The sequence below is a fragment of the Mirounga leonina genome, unplaced genomic scaffold (genome assembly GCF_011800145.1).
Source record: "Mirounga leonina isolate KUSES-001 unplaced genomic scaffold, KU_Mleo_1.0 Mir_173, whole genome shotgun sequence".
NCBI lineage: Eukaryota > Metazoa > Chordata > Mammalia > Carnivora > Phocidae > Mirounga > Mirounga leonina.
The window spans coordinates 43,067,618-43,082,095 of record NW_023270447.1 but is presented as its reverse complement, the minus strand read 5'-3'; the positions used below and the strand labels follow the sequence as shown (position 1 = coordinate 43,082,095).

Genomic DNA, 14,478 nt, shown 5'->3' with positions numbered 1-14,478 from the left:
TTATCTTGAAGAATCATGATTTTCAGTGGTGTATCAATCAGGGCTCAACCAGAAAAGAAGAATGAGTGGGAGGGGTGTGTGTGTGTGTGTGTGTGTGTGTGAGAGAGAGAGAGAGAGAGAGAGAGAGAATTTATTACAAGAAATTGGCCTATACTGTCATGGGGTCTGATTGAACAAACTGGAAGTCCACAAGGCAGGCATTCAATTTTAGTATATGTACTGCCGAAGTGAGCACAACAAGGCAGGCATTCAGGAAGGAATATCTAAGGGGAAGGAAGAGCAATTCAAATCCAGTTTCTGTTTGGAATCTCAATTTAGGGAAGACCTAACTCTCTTTTAAAAGTCTTCGAATTGATTAAGTCAGGCCATCCAAGAATCTCCCTTTTGATTAAGTGAAAATCAACTGAAGAGGGACTTTCATTACATCTGCACCATCTCGTCACCACAGCACCAAGATTCGTGTTTGAATAACTGGGAGAAGCTGTGTGTGTGTGTGCACGCTATACAACGGGGCTGCCTCCCTCTGTCCTCCAGTTCTTTTGAGAATATCCCTTGTAGCCCATTGTAGCTGGCAGCCTCCTAGAGAGAGAATTCAGGGAACTATAGTTCAGCTGAGCCACACTGACACACCACAAAGCCACCAACAGTGAGAAAATCAGTTACTGTTTTGTGTTATAATACTTGTCCTTAGGGCTTGCAAAAGCTGTTTGCCATGGTACTAACTGGCTCCACATGGCTCTGCTCTTGAGTTCCTTTTCCTCCCTGCCCATCAGCCATCACTAGGAGAAGCTCTAGCAGCTGCCCACTCCCTTTCTAACTTGTTCTTTCTGATTTACCATGGGCTGAAAATCAGTCAACTTTTGTGAGAGGTTCTCTTGTGAGTAAATTTTATGAATATTTGTGTTACAAATATATATCGTCTCTTTATGCCTGGTAGTGTTTCTTATTTTGAGTGTTTGAGAATTGACTTTAGCTATCTATCTTTGTGTATCTTTTCTGTAAATAACATAAGTACTGTAGTATTTTTTTCTGTATTATATAATCACGTATAAAAGTTTGTAAATATTTCAATGCATGGGTTTTATTTAAATGTTATTTGGTGTTAAATTTACATTTAATAAATAAACCTTTAATTTGAAATAAACAAGTTGGTAAGTAATGTGATCCTTATATTAAAAAATATTTCCTTGTTTTAATTACATACCTCTACAAAGAAAACAAATGTTTTTTTATTCTTTTTTTAGCTTTTGTTTTACATTTTTGAGCCTGCTTCCTGCTTGTATAAAATTAACACTTCAGCCCTCTCCCAAAGGATTCAGATTTACTCTGGTAAGTTTCTCATTACTTTAAATACTTAATTCTTGCTGCAACTGATCTTTTAAAAATACAGATAGTTATTTTCTTACTCTGTATGGGATTTACTGGACTGGAAAATAAGGTATTCATATATTTGGTGAACATATATTGAGTGTATGACATACTTTGGTGCTGTGTTGTATACTAGGCTGAATAATCAGAATCTTTAAGTTTAATTCAACAACTATTTAATTTCTGCTTTGTATTAGTCAATGAGGGAATACAGAGAAGAAAAGAGTGGGGATAGACATATGTTTAAATAATTATGCTATTAAGCAGAAGGTAGTAAGTTCTTTTAGTTATACATTAAGTGCTGTGATAGTGTGGGAAAGGGAGATATTACTTTGGGGCAGATTTTATCATACGTATATATTTATTTAGTTAAGACTTTATTTATTTGACAGAGAGAGACACAATGAGAAAGGGAACACAAGCAGAGGGAGTGGGAGAGGGAGAAACAGGCTTCCCGTGGAGCAGGGAGCCCAATGCGGGGCTCAATCACAGGACCCTGGGATCATGACCCAAGCTGAAGGTAGACGCTTAATGACTGAGCCACCCAGGCGCCCCTGGGGCAGATTTTAGACAGCTTCTTAGAGTAAGTGGGATTGGAACCAAATTTTGAAAGCTGGGCAAGATTTGGAATACGAGGTTATATAGCAGAAGAGAATTCAAGGCAGGAGGAAGAACTTGAGGATACCGTGGTGGGAAAGGATAGGGAATGCTGGGAATAGCTATTAAACAATGAAATTTGTGTGCCATGTGTGTGTGTGTGTGTGTGTGTATGTTGAGGTTAGGAAAGGATATAGTGGGAGATAAGAGTCGAAAAGGATCAAATCGGGTAAGACCTTGAATGTTGGGTTGAAAAAATTGGAGTTTGATTTGTGTGCCAGATGTACCAAAAAAGAGTTTTGAGGAGAGGGGACAGATCTCTGTTTTAGGAAGATGACTTGGTTATACTTGAGGATGAATTGGTTATATTTCCTACAACTTTGGGTTTCTCTGAGTGAGTTCACAAATTCCTCCCTGGTTGTATTTCTGTGGTATTTAAAATTTGGTTCTTTGTGCCTTGGTCTCTAAGATGATATTTTATTTTACTTTTTTAAAGATTTATTTATTTATTTATTTGACAGAGAGAGAGAGCACAAGTAGTCAGAGTGGCAGGCAGAGGGAGAAGGAGAAGCAGGCTCTCTGCTGAGCAGGGAGCTGGACATGGGGCTTGATCCCAGGACCCTGGGATCATGACCTGAACTGAAGGCAGCCGCCTAACCAACTGAGCCACCCAGGTGCCCCTAAGATGGTATTTTAAAAATATCTTTTAAAATATCAAGAAAATTTACTTTATGCAAAGTCTTAGTGGACTTATAAGGAGACAACATTTTAGAAATTAGGGTTTTGGGGCACCTGGGAAGTAAGTAAGTGAATGACAGCTCATATCCCTGCTCTCTTAATTGGGGCCTTTCATGCTAGTGGTAGGAGAAGGACAATAAACAAAATAGATTTGTTAATGAGAAAATATCTGGAAGTAATGGGGGCTATGAGGACAATAGTGTTGTATGAAAGGAGTGCTGGTGGGTTTTGGTTAGGGTGCACTACTTTAGCTTGAAAGGGAAGGCCTTTCTATGGAAGTGACATTTGAGCCTTGAGCTGAATGACTGGCCAGAAGGAACCATTCACAAGAAGATCTGTGCTCTGACTTGATAAAATGAAGTTTTTCTTTAAAGCAGGAACACATTTGGTATGTTCAGCACATAAAGGGACTGGTATGAAGTGGCTGGTATGAAGTATGTGAGGGAGACAGTAAGAAATAGACTGGAAGAGGAAGGCAGGACCCAGATAGAAGTTTGGATTTTATTCTCAGGGTTAATGGGAAGCTATTTGAGGATTTTAAACAGGGAAATTTACATGATCTGATATGGTGGCTGAGTACATAATGGACTGTAAGGAAGCAAGACTGTTACCAATTAGGAGGTTATTGCAGTAGTCCAGGAGAAAGATGAGTGTGGCTTAGACCACTCCTCTGCCACCCTCAGCAGAGGGGAAGGGAGAGAGTGGGTGGATATTGTATTTAGAAGGTGGTATAGATAGGATTTGCTCTGGACTGGATGTGTGTAGATGGATGTCCAATATGCAGATCATAAACTTCTGAAAATAGATCTAAGTAATTTTAATTTTAAACCCCAAATAGCAAATGAAGACTTTATAAAACATTTAATGTATTTTATTGAAGTGTATCTTTTAAAAACACTAAAATAGATTTGTTTTACGAGTTTTAGATTTTAACTTCTGGCCCTCAGTGCTTTTTAATTTAAATTGTCAGAGATTCCAAGGGGGGGATGAAGGTCTGATTGTTGTGTCTTTGTTTTGTTTATTAATAACTGAGTCTGAATGAACTTGTTTTAGATGGTTAAATATAGCTTTATAATCCTTGTTTTTTCAAGAAATGTTTTACTAAATTTGAATAAAATATTATGCATTAGTGTTGTATAGATATTTTCCTTCTAGATAGAAACTACATTAAACTTTAAAATTTTACTTCAGATGATTTTTATTTAGATTCATAATTAAACTACTGTTATAGTTTATAAGTTGTTATATCTCATTCTCCCTCCTTTTTCCTTAAAGGTTAGCTGTGCACTGTCATTCTTTTTATTTTCTTTCCAAGTACATGAAAAGTCCATTCTCTTGGTATCATTGTAAGTAAAAATGTTGTGTTTTATTTATTTATTATTATGTGTTTATAATATATACATAAATTTATTACCTACATATAATCACCCAAGTGTAAAACAAAACCACACAAATGTTATTATGTAGTTGCATAAGATTATTCATAAAATTATATTTTTCCAGAATGATTTCTTATAATTTTACTTCTTTATAAATATAATATTTTAAACTGAAAAAGTTTCATAGAATAACTGACATACTTATTTCTGTTTCTTCATACATATTTTTTATATGCTAGTAAAAAAATTGAATAAACCAAAGAGATTTTCTGCTCAGATTGGAGCCTGTTTGTCATCTTTGCCTTTTTCATTTCATTCATTTCCACAACTGTTTAATAGTTTTGTTCTTTTCATTCACCTCTTTAGCAACTTTCATATGTTGACTCCTTGCTATTTCTTTTGTCAAAACCTTTGTTTAGACCCTATTGGCAATCCCTAATCAGACTACTTTGTTTTAAGAGCATTAAAATTTTTTCCTGGTTATCACAGAAATTGGGTGACAGTCGGGGTATATTATCCCAATATTAAGATAATATTTGCCCAGAACACATTGGAATACTTGAATCCTGCCCTAGATCAATCCCACCTCTTATCCTGAGGTGATCACTCAAGATGAGGGCTGAGAACAGACTCTTTGCCTTGCAAAATGGAAGTCACTGGTGACTTTGACAAGGCTAATGTTGATGGAGTGATGCAGGGATCAAAGCCTGATTAAGGTAGGTTTAAGAAATAATGAGAGGAGAGAAGAGAGAAATTGAAGATAGCTATAGATAATTCTTTTTTTAAAAATTTATTTAATTGTGGCAAAATATACCAGTAGTCACAATGCTGTGCAACCATCACCACTGTCTACTTCCAGAACATTTTTATCACCCCAAAAAGAAATGTTGTACCCTTTAAGGGGTCAGTCCCCATTCTCTTCCCATCCCTCAATTCTTGTAACCACTAAATTACTTTCTGTCTCTATGAGTTTGCCTATTTTGGATACTTCATATAATTGGAATAATATAATATTTGCCTTTTTATGTCTGATCTATTTCATGTAAGATAATATTTTCAAGGTTCATCCATGTTGTAGCATGTATCAGTACTTCATTTTTATGCCTGAATAATATTGCATTGTATGGATATACTACATTTTGTTCATCCATGCATCATTTGATGAACATTTGGGTTTCCACCTTTTGGTTATTGTGAATAGTGCCAGTATGAACATTCCTGCATACGTTTTTGTTTGAACATTTGTTTTTAGTACTCTTCTTCTTTTTTTTTAATTTAAAGATTTTATTTATTTATTCGAGAGAGAGAGAGAGCACAAGCAGGCAGAGCAGCAGCAGAGGCAGAGGGAGAAGCAGGCTCTCTGCTGAGCAAGGAGCCTGAGGTGGGGCTCGATCCCAGGACAGCGGGATCATGACCTGAGCCAAAGGCGGATGCCCAACCGACTGAGCCACCCAGGCACCCCTGTTTTCAGTACTCTTGAGTCTACACCCAGGAGTGGGATTCTGTATTTAACTGATTGAGGAACCATCAAACTGTTTTCCACAGCAGTTATACCATTTTGCATTCCCACCAGTAATGTAATGTATGATGTTTCCAGTTTTTCTACATCCTTGCTAGCACTTGTTATTTTCCTTCCCCGCCCCCCCCCATCCTACGGGGTGTGAAGTGGTATTTCATTGTGGTTCTGATTTGCATTTCCCTAATACCTAGTGATGTTGAGCATTTTTTAAGGTTTTAAAAACTTTCAAGTTTTTAATTTTGATGAAGTTCAATTTATCTATTATTTCTTTTTGTTGCTTGGGCTTTTGGTGTCATGTCTAACAAACCATTGCTAAATCCAAGGTAATAAAGACTTACTCTCATGTTATTTCTAAGAAGTTTATGGACTTAGCTCTATAGAAGTTTAGGTCTTTGATCTATTTTGAGTTAATTTTTATATATGGTGTGAGATAGGTAAACAGTTCTTTAGGTGAGCTTTGCTGAAAAGTGGAGGAAAAATAAAAGCAATAATTGGTAGAGAAAGTAGAGTCAAGTGAGGCTTGTTGTTTAAGGTTTTAAGATAGGAGAAATAATGGTGTGGGAATGGTCTATACAGAGGGAACACTGATGATACAGGAGGGAGGTAAGGGTTGTTGGAGTGATACCCCTTGGAAAGGGAGATGGGATCAGACCCAGAGTGTGAATGGAAGGACTGGCTTTGGACAGATGCATGAGTAGTTCACTTTAATAAAAAGAGGCAACAGGGTATATTGGTATAGATGCTGGGAAGAGAGTAGGTGTGATGATGGTGGCATCTGTTAAAGTTCTTCTAATTACTTCAATTTTCTTAATGAAGAAGAAGGCAAGGTCATTAGGCAAGAGCAGGTTGGAGCTGTTGGGATTATGAGACTATGAGAAGGTGTGGATTATTTTTCAAAAGAGATACAGAACAGACTAGAGAAATATATAGTGGTAGACACTTGAATATCATGATCATGTATCTAAAGTGAAAACAGGGGCACCTGGATGGCTCAGTCGGTTAAGCATCGGACTCTTTTGGCTCAGGTCTTGATCTCAGGGTTGTGAGATGAGCTCTGCCTTGGGCTCCTCCACGTTGAGCAGGGAATCTGCTTGAGATTTTCTCTCTACCTCTGCCCGTCCTCCCCGCTGTCTCTCTCTCAAAATAAATAATTCCTTAAAGTGAAAACAGCGTGGGGAAGTGTTTCCTTCAAGAGCAGTTGCTCAGTATGGTTGGAATAAGTACAGGTGGAGAGTTGGGTCTTTCCAGGTTTGTGGTTTTGTCTAGTGAGGATAATGGGCTTGCACAGGGCTTGAGAGTGAAAGCATGGGAGTGATTTTAATGGTTGACCTTAGAATTTAAGCTGGTTAAGAAGGGAAAAGAAGGGCACCTGGGTGGCTCAGTCGTTAAGCGTCTGCCTTCGGCTCAGGTCATGATCCCTGGGTCCTGGGATCAAGTCCCACATCAGGCTCCTTGCTCGGCAGGAAGCCTGCTTCTCCCTCTCCCACTCCCCCTGCTTGTGTTCCTGCTCTCGCTATCTCTCTCTCTGTCAAATAAATAAAAATCTTTAAAAAAAAAAAAAAAGGGAAAAGAAAAGACAACCAAAGGAGTGAGGCAAAGTGAAAGAGGTGGTAGGAATAATGGATTGAAGATGGGATCAAATGATTGTTGGGATCAAAAGATTGTTGAAGTTCCGGAGTGCTGAAAAGGTAGGAGATAGTGGTCAGGATGCAGTTGCTGCGTTGTGATTATGGAGGGGTTACAGTCCTGAGTATAACTGAAGGGTGTAGGAATGAAAATGAGATCACTAGAAGAGAGGAGTTCCAGCAAACGAGAAGTCAGGGTGTTGGAAGATCATCTATGTAAAAATTGCCAGGAATGAAGATGAGTAGGGTTGTAGAGAGTGTGTGAGTAAGGAGTTGAAATGACTGAGTAATGAGGGAAGTGACTCTTTTGTTGGTGGATGAGGACAAAGATGAGGACCAACAGGGATAAAGCCTGAGGACATGGAGATTATTAGGGTGGAGAGGCGGATAACTGATGTGGAAGAAGTGATAAAGAGCAAAGGGGTTATCTCCCTCTGGGTCAAGTTGTTTCAGGACTATGGAAAGAACAACAAAACAGGTGAGGTTGAGAGGGCCGAGGGGCAGCGTTTTCCTCAGGGGAAGGGAGCCAGGATTTGTTTTCAACAAGGTGGTGAAGGAAAAGATTTGAGAGAAGAGGTTGAGGATGCAGGGGATTTTGCTGCTTAAATATAAATACTAAGTACCTTGAGGTCAAGGGCTGAGTTATATTCCTCTTTGTATTCCTTTCAGGGCAGTGGTTGTACATAAGTTTTCAATAAATACTTGTATTTAGTAAATGACTATTGAATGAATAAATGGGAAAGAGTTAAGACCCAGAAAGAGAAAATACTGTTTATTGAGCACCTACTACGTGCATGTTTTTAACATAAATACATTCTGATTTAAAAAGCATCAAGTAGTGAAATTGAAAGTCCTCTAGTATTTTCTTTTAGTGTGGTAGTTCAATCAGTTTGTAATCCCAGGCCTTACACTGCATATGCTGGTTGATATGGGGAGAAGTCATCCTTCTAAGAAAGGAGGAGAATGCTCAAACCTTTTAAAATAAGGAGACCCAAAATAATAATAATAATGGTAACAAGTATTAAACAACTACCATCATTAGTAAAAAGTTATTTTATTAAAAAATTAGATAATACTTGTAAAAGAGTTCTTTCAATTATGTAACAATACAAGGTATTACTACTATTTCCATTTACACCTAAGAAAGACGGTTAAATTAATCATTTGTTCAAGGTCATACAGTAAGTGGCAGAGCTGGGACTAGGACTCAGGTCCCTTTCTTCTTGAGCATTGCCACAGTAGAATCCAGAAGGTAATGAGACCATTGGTGCTAGTAAGGAGGTCACAGAATTGGGACCTGTGACCCTAAACTCTGTCATAAAGCCAGTAGTTCCATTTATTGGCATTATACTTCCTCTTCCTATACTATTGCTCTTTTCATTTGGCTGCTTTCTACTTGTTTTTTTTTCCGCTTTTCTTTTCTTCTGCCATTATCAACTTGTTTCCTCTTATAATTCTTTGTGTCTGTTGTTCTCGCATCCGTGGCAGAGGACGATCCTGTTATAATTTTAGTTTTTAACTTAGATTAGTAATATGTAACATGGAAGATAATAAAAAAAGAAGTTTGAAACCACTATACTGGGAATTAATTTATTTCCCAAGTAGGATGAAACATGAAAAAGCTCTCTTTCTCTGAATGTTTGAATTTATCTGATCCTTTCTGTAAGCTGCTGTTTTTTTCTTGTATGACAAGAAAAAAAAGGTTCCATTAATGGAATATTGGAAGAAGCAGTTTTTCATTTATTAGGAGGAGTTGATACCTTGTTTTATGTTTAGACTCACTCAGTTTGGATTGATTAAAAAAATGAACCAGTGATCCATATGGAGACCTTACTGGCTGTTTTTTGTTTGTTTGTTTAGCTACCCCAAAGATCAGACAGACAAAATGTGTTTATATTTTTCACAAGAATTGAAATTCTGTTTCCTAAGATTAAAATATTTTTTCTTTATCATTTTAGACCAGTCTGCTTAGTTTTAAGTGAAATTCCTTTTATGTCTACTTGGTTTTTACTTGTGTCAACATTTAGGTGAGTCAAACCAATATTTATATGTTTTCAGTATAGTTCTCATAAACTCATTTAAAAATTTTTTACAAAGTGATTATGTTTTGAATTAGCAATTCTTTTTGATGTTTTTCCTGTTTTCTCTTAACAGTATGCTACCTCTTCTACTGAAGGATGAACTCCTAATGCCCTCAGTTGTGACAACAATGGCATTTTTTATAGCTTGTGCAATTTCTTTTTCAATATTTGAAAAGACTTCTGAAGAAGAACTGCAATTGAAGTCCTTTTCCATTTCTGTTAGGAAATATCTTCCATGTTTTAAATTTTTTCCCAGAATTATACAATATTTGGTAAGTTGTTCAGTTTTTTTGTTTTTTTTTAAGAGACAGTGCTGTGAGGGGAGGGGCGGAGAGAGAGGGAGAGAGAATCTTAAGCAGGCTCTATGCCCAGTGAGGAGTCCAATGCGGGGCTCAGTCTCACAACCTTGAGATCATGACCTGAGCCGAAATCAAGAGTTGGACACTTAACTAACTGTGCCATGAGTTGTTCAGTTTTTAAGGGATGGGACTTAGCATGCCACTGTTAAAAAAAAAAAAAAAAATAATACCTTTTTCTTTTATAGCTTTTTTGAGATATAATTCACATAAATTCACCCATAAAATCCACCCATTTAAAGTGTGCAACTTGGTGGTTTTAAGTATGTATATAGAGTTGTACAACCATGACCACAATCTAATTTTAGATTATTTCCATCACCCCAAAAAGGAACCCTCTTTTCATTAGCAGCCATATCCCATTCCACCCTAAACTCCAGCCGTGGACAGCCAGTAATATACTTTTTGTACCTACATATTTACCAATCTGGACATTCCAAAAAATGGAATGTATTAGTTTGCTTTGCCATAACAAAATACCACAGACTGGGTGGCTTAAGTAACAGAAATATATTTTCTTAGAGTTCTGGAGGCTTGAAGTCCAAAATCAAGGTGCCTTGGGCGCCTGGGTGGCTCAGTCGTTAAGCGTCTGCCTTCGGCTCAGGTCATGATCCCAGGGTCCTGTGATCGAGTCCCATATCGGGTTCCCTGCTCAGCAGGAAGCCTGCTTCTCCCTCTCCCACTCCCCCTGCTTGTGTTCCCTCACTGTCTCTCTGTTGGGAAAAAAAAAAAAATCAAGGTGCCTCATCAAGGTTTCTGGTGAGGCCTTTCTTTTTTTTTTTTAAAGATTTTATTTATTTATTTGAGAGAGAGAGAATGAGAGAGAGCAAGCACATGAGAGGGGGGAGGGTCAGAGGGAGAAGCAGACTCCCTGCCGAGCAGGGAGCCCGATGCGGGACTTGATCCAGGGACTCCAGGATCATGACCTGAGCCGACGGCAGTCGCTTAACCAACTGAGCCACCCAGGCGCCCCCCTCTGGTGAGGCCTTTCTTTCTGGGTTATAGGCAACCTTGCTGTGGCCTCATATGGCCTCTTCTTTGTGTGGGTGTGTAGAGAGTTTTGTGGTGGCTCTTCCTCTTCTTATAAGAACACTAATCCTATCAAATTAGGGCCCCTCCTTTACTACCTCAATTTAACCTTCCTAAAGTTTCTGTCTCCAAATGCATTCACGTTGGGGGTTGGGACTACAACATATGAATTTTGTGGGGACATAATTCAGACCATAACATGGAATCATAGAAAATGTAGTCAGGGCGCCTGGATGGTTTAGTGGAGCGTCGACTCTTGATCTCAGCTCAGTTCTTGATCTCAGGGTTGGGGGTTTGATCCCCATGTTGGACTCCATGCTGGACGTGGAGCCTACTTTAAAAAAAAAAATGTAGGCTTTTATAACTGGCTACTTTCACTCAGCATAATGTTTTTGAGGTTCATCTGTGTTGTAGCATGCATCGATACTTCATTCTTTTTTATTGCCATACTATATTCCATTGTAATGGACATTATCTGTTCATCAGCTTTTTTTTTTTAAGATTTTATTTATCTTTTTATGTGCTCTTTGGCCATTTGTGTTATCTTCTTTGGAGAAATGCCTATTCATATCCGTTGCCCATTTTTAATTGGCTTGTCTTTTTATTTTTGAGTTGTAAGAGTTCTTTATACATTCTTGATATAGGTCCCTGACCAGATACATGATTTGGAAATATTTCTCCTATTATGTAGATTTCCTTCACTTTTTTTTTTTTAAAGATTTTATTTATTTGACAGAGACACAGTGAGAGAGGGAACACAAGCAGGGGGAGTGGGAGAGGGAGAAACAGGCTTCCCGCAGAGCAGGGAGCCTGATGCGGGGCTCGATCCCAGGATGCTGGGATCATGACCTGAGCCGAAGGCAGACGCTTAACGACTGAGCCACCCAGGTGCCCCAAATTTTGACATTTTTTAATTGAGTTAAAAATATAGGCCATTTCCATTGTGATTTCTTCTTTGGTTCATTAATTACTTAGAAACTTGTTCAGTTTCCAAATATTTGGTGATTTCCCAGGGGGGCCTGGCTAAGTCGGTTAAGTGTCCGACTCATGATTTTCGTTGTCATGATCTCATGGGTCATGAGGTAGAGCCCTGTGTGGGGCTCCTTGCTCAGCCAGGAATCTGCTTGAGATTCTCTCTCTCCTTCTCCCCTCTGTTCCCAACCCCCCTCCCCACCCTGCACAAGTGCTCTCTCTCTCAAGTAAATAAATAAATCTTCATCTATTTGGGGTTTCCCAGATTTCTTTTTGTATTTTCATTTAATTCCAATGTGTTTAGAGAACACACTTTGTATCATTTCCGTGTTTTCAAATGTATTGACTTTGTTTTTGTTAATTCTTTCTTCATTTTGAAGAGTGTTTTTTTTTTTAAAGATTTTATTTGAGAGTGCATAAACGGGGGCGGGGGGGGAGGTGGTGGTCAGAGGGAGAGACAGACTCCCTGCTGAGCATGGAGCCCGATGTGGGACTCAGTCCCAGGACTCCAGGATCATGACCTGAGTCAAAGGCAGTCGCTAAGCCAACTGAGCCACCCTGAAGGGTATTTTTGCTAGAGAAGGAATTCTTGTCTTTTTCTCCTTTCAGCAATTTGAATGTCATCCATCCCACTGCCTTGTGGCCTCAGTGTTTTCTGATGAGAAGTCAGCTGTTAATCTTATTAAGGATAGCTTGTACTTGTAGTTTTAGATGCTTATTACATATGCATTTGAATGAGTCTGGAGTTTAGGGGCGAGAGGTCCAGGCTGGAGACAATAATTTGAGTCTTTGGCATAGAGATGAGAATTAGTCATGTCACTGAATGAGCTCACCAAAGGTGTGAGTATATTAGACGACTAAGTACTGAGCCTTGGGATATTACAATGCATAGAGGTAGGGGACATGAGAAGGAACCAGCAAAGCTGTCTGAGAAGGATTAACTATTGAGGTGGGAAGAAACCAGAAGAGTATAGTGTTACGGAAGTTAAGGAAGTGTTTCAAGGAGATGGGAGTGATGTGCTATTTCAGATGCTATTGAGATATAGTTTCATTGGATCAACTGAGGTAAAAATCTAATTGGTTTGGATTCAATAATGAATGGAAAGGGAATTGGATGCAGTAAGTTATAGGCAACTCCTTTGGGAAACTTTGCTGTAAACAGAAGCAGACAAATGGGGTAATAGCTGGAGTTTGTTTAAATCAGGAGGAATTTTAGGGCACCTGGGTGGCTCAGTCAGTTAAGCGTCTACCTTTGGCTCAGGTCATGATCACAGGGTCCTGGGATCAAGCCCTGCATTGGGCTCCCTGCTCAGCAGGGAGTCTGCTTCTCCCTCTGTCCCTCACCCCACTCGTGCTCTCTCTCTCTCTCTCTCGCTCTCTCTTTCAAATGAATAAATAAAATCTTTAAAATAAAAAAAATAATAAAGTAGGAGGAATTTTAACATACCCCTTAACACTGATTCAGGATCATAGTGTCATGACATTTCAACCAGTCCCATATTTCTTATTTGAAACTTTCTTCTTTTTAAGATTTTCTTTATTTAAGAGGGGAGGGAGCAGAGGGGGAGGAAAAGGGAGAGGGAGGGGGAAAGAATCTCAAGCAAACTCTGTTCTGAGTGTAGAGCCTGATTCGAGGCTCGGTCTCACAACCCTGAGATCATGACCTGAGCCAAAACCAAGAGTCAGAAACAACTGACTGAGCCATGCAGGTGCCCATTAAGTTTGAAACTTTAAATTTGATGATTTCACTTCAGAAGTTTTTACTTTTCAATAAGGTTGACAGGGATTTTCCCTTTGGAGGATATTTGCGGCCTGTTTATACCTGTTTGTCAGCTTTTTTGGTTATTATCCTTCCCAGGCTTCCATCTGGAATGAGCACTGCATTACTCTATTCAGGTTTTTAAATCCTGTTATAATATAGCCATTAAAACATCTTTGTGGGTTCCATTTATGTCCCACATCCTTCATGAAAGTCACTATGATTTCTGCTTGCTTTCTACATTTACTTAAGCAGCTTCTGTGTACTTACGTGCTATGGCAGGGTAAAATGACTAAGATCTGGCTGGTCCTTGTCTTAAAGGAGCTCACAGTCTAGAGCTAAACTGTCCAATACGGAAGGGGCGCCTGGATGGCTCATTTGGTTAGGCATCTGACTCTTGATTTCGGCTCAGGTAATGATCACAGGGTCCTGGGATCGAGCCCTGCATGGGGCTCCATGCTCAGGAGGGAGTCTGCTTGAGGTTGTCTTCCATCTTCCCCTCCTCCTCTCCTCTGTGCATACACTCTCTCTCTCTCTCAAATAATAAATAAGTAAATCTTAAAAAAAAAAAAACTGTCCAATACAGTAATCACTAGACACATTAAAAATTTAAACTTAGTAAAATTAAATAAAAAATTCAGCTCAGGGGCGCCTGGGTGGCTCAGTCGGTTAAGCGACTGCCTTTGGCTCAGGTCATGATCCTGAAGTCCCAGGATCGAGTCCCGCATCGGGCTCCCTGCTCGGCGGGGAGCCTGCTTCTCCCTCTGACCCTCCCCCCTCTCATGTGCGCTCTCTCTCTCTCATTCTGTCTCAAATAAATAAATAAAATCTTTAAAAAAAAAAAAAATTCAGCTCAGTCACAATAGGCATGTTTTGAATGCTCAATGGCCACATGTAGTTAGCAGTTACTCTTTTGATGTACACAGGTATAGAACATTTCCATCATTGCAGAAAGTTCTATTGTACAGCGCACTAGTCTAAAGAAAACTGACTGCTACACAATTACAATAAATGAAGTATTTTTACTACTCACTTTGGCATTTAATAAAATGTGA

General features: G+C 38.9%; 1 protein-coding gene across 6 annotated transcripts in view; it reads left to right on the top strand.

The window, feature by feature from the left end:
• Positions 1 to 14,478, top strand: part of ALG6 (ALG6 alpha-1,3-glucosyltransferase) — a 65,403-nt gene that overhangs the window by 49,137 nt on the left and 1,788 nt on the right. For all 6 annotated transcript variants that reach the window (XM_035018377.1, XM_035018375.1, XM_035018380.1 and 3 more), the window contains 4 exons: positions 1,245 to 1,329; positions 3,979 to 4,049; positions 9,185 to 9,253; positions 9,381 to 9,579. In XM_035018377.1, the coding sequence (XP_034874268.1) occupies positions 1,245 to 1,329; positions 3,979 to 4,049; positions 9,185 to 9,253; positions 9,381 to 9,579 (424 nt within the window). The remainder of the gene's footprint in view (positions 1 to 1,244; positions 1,330 to 3,978; positions 4,050 to 9,184; positions 9,254 to 9,380; positions 9,580 to 14,478) is intronic.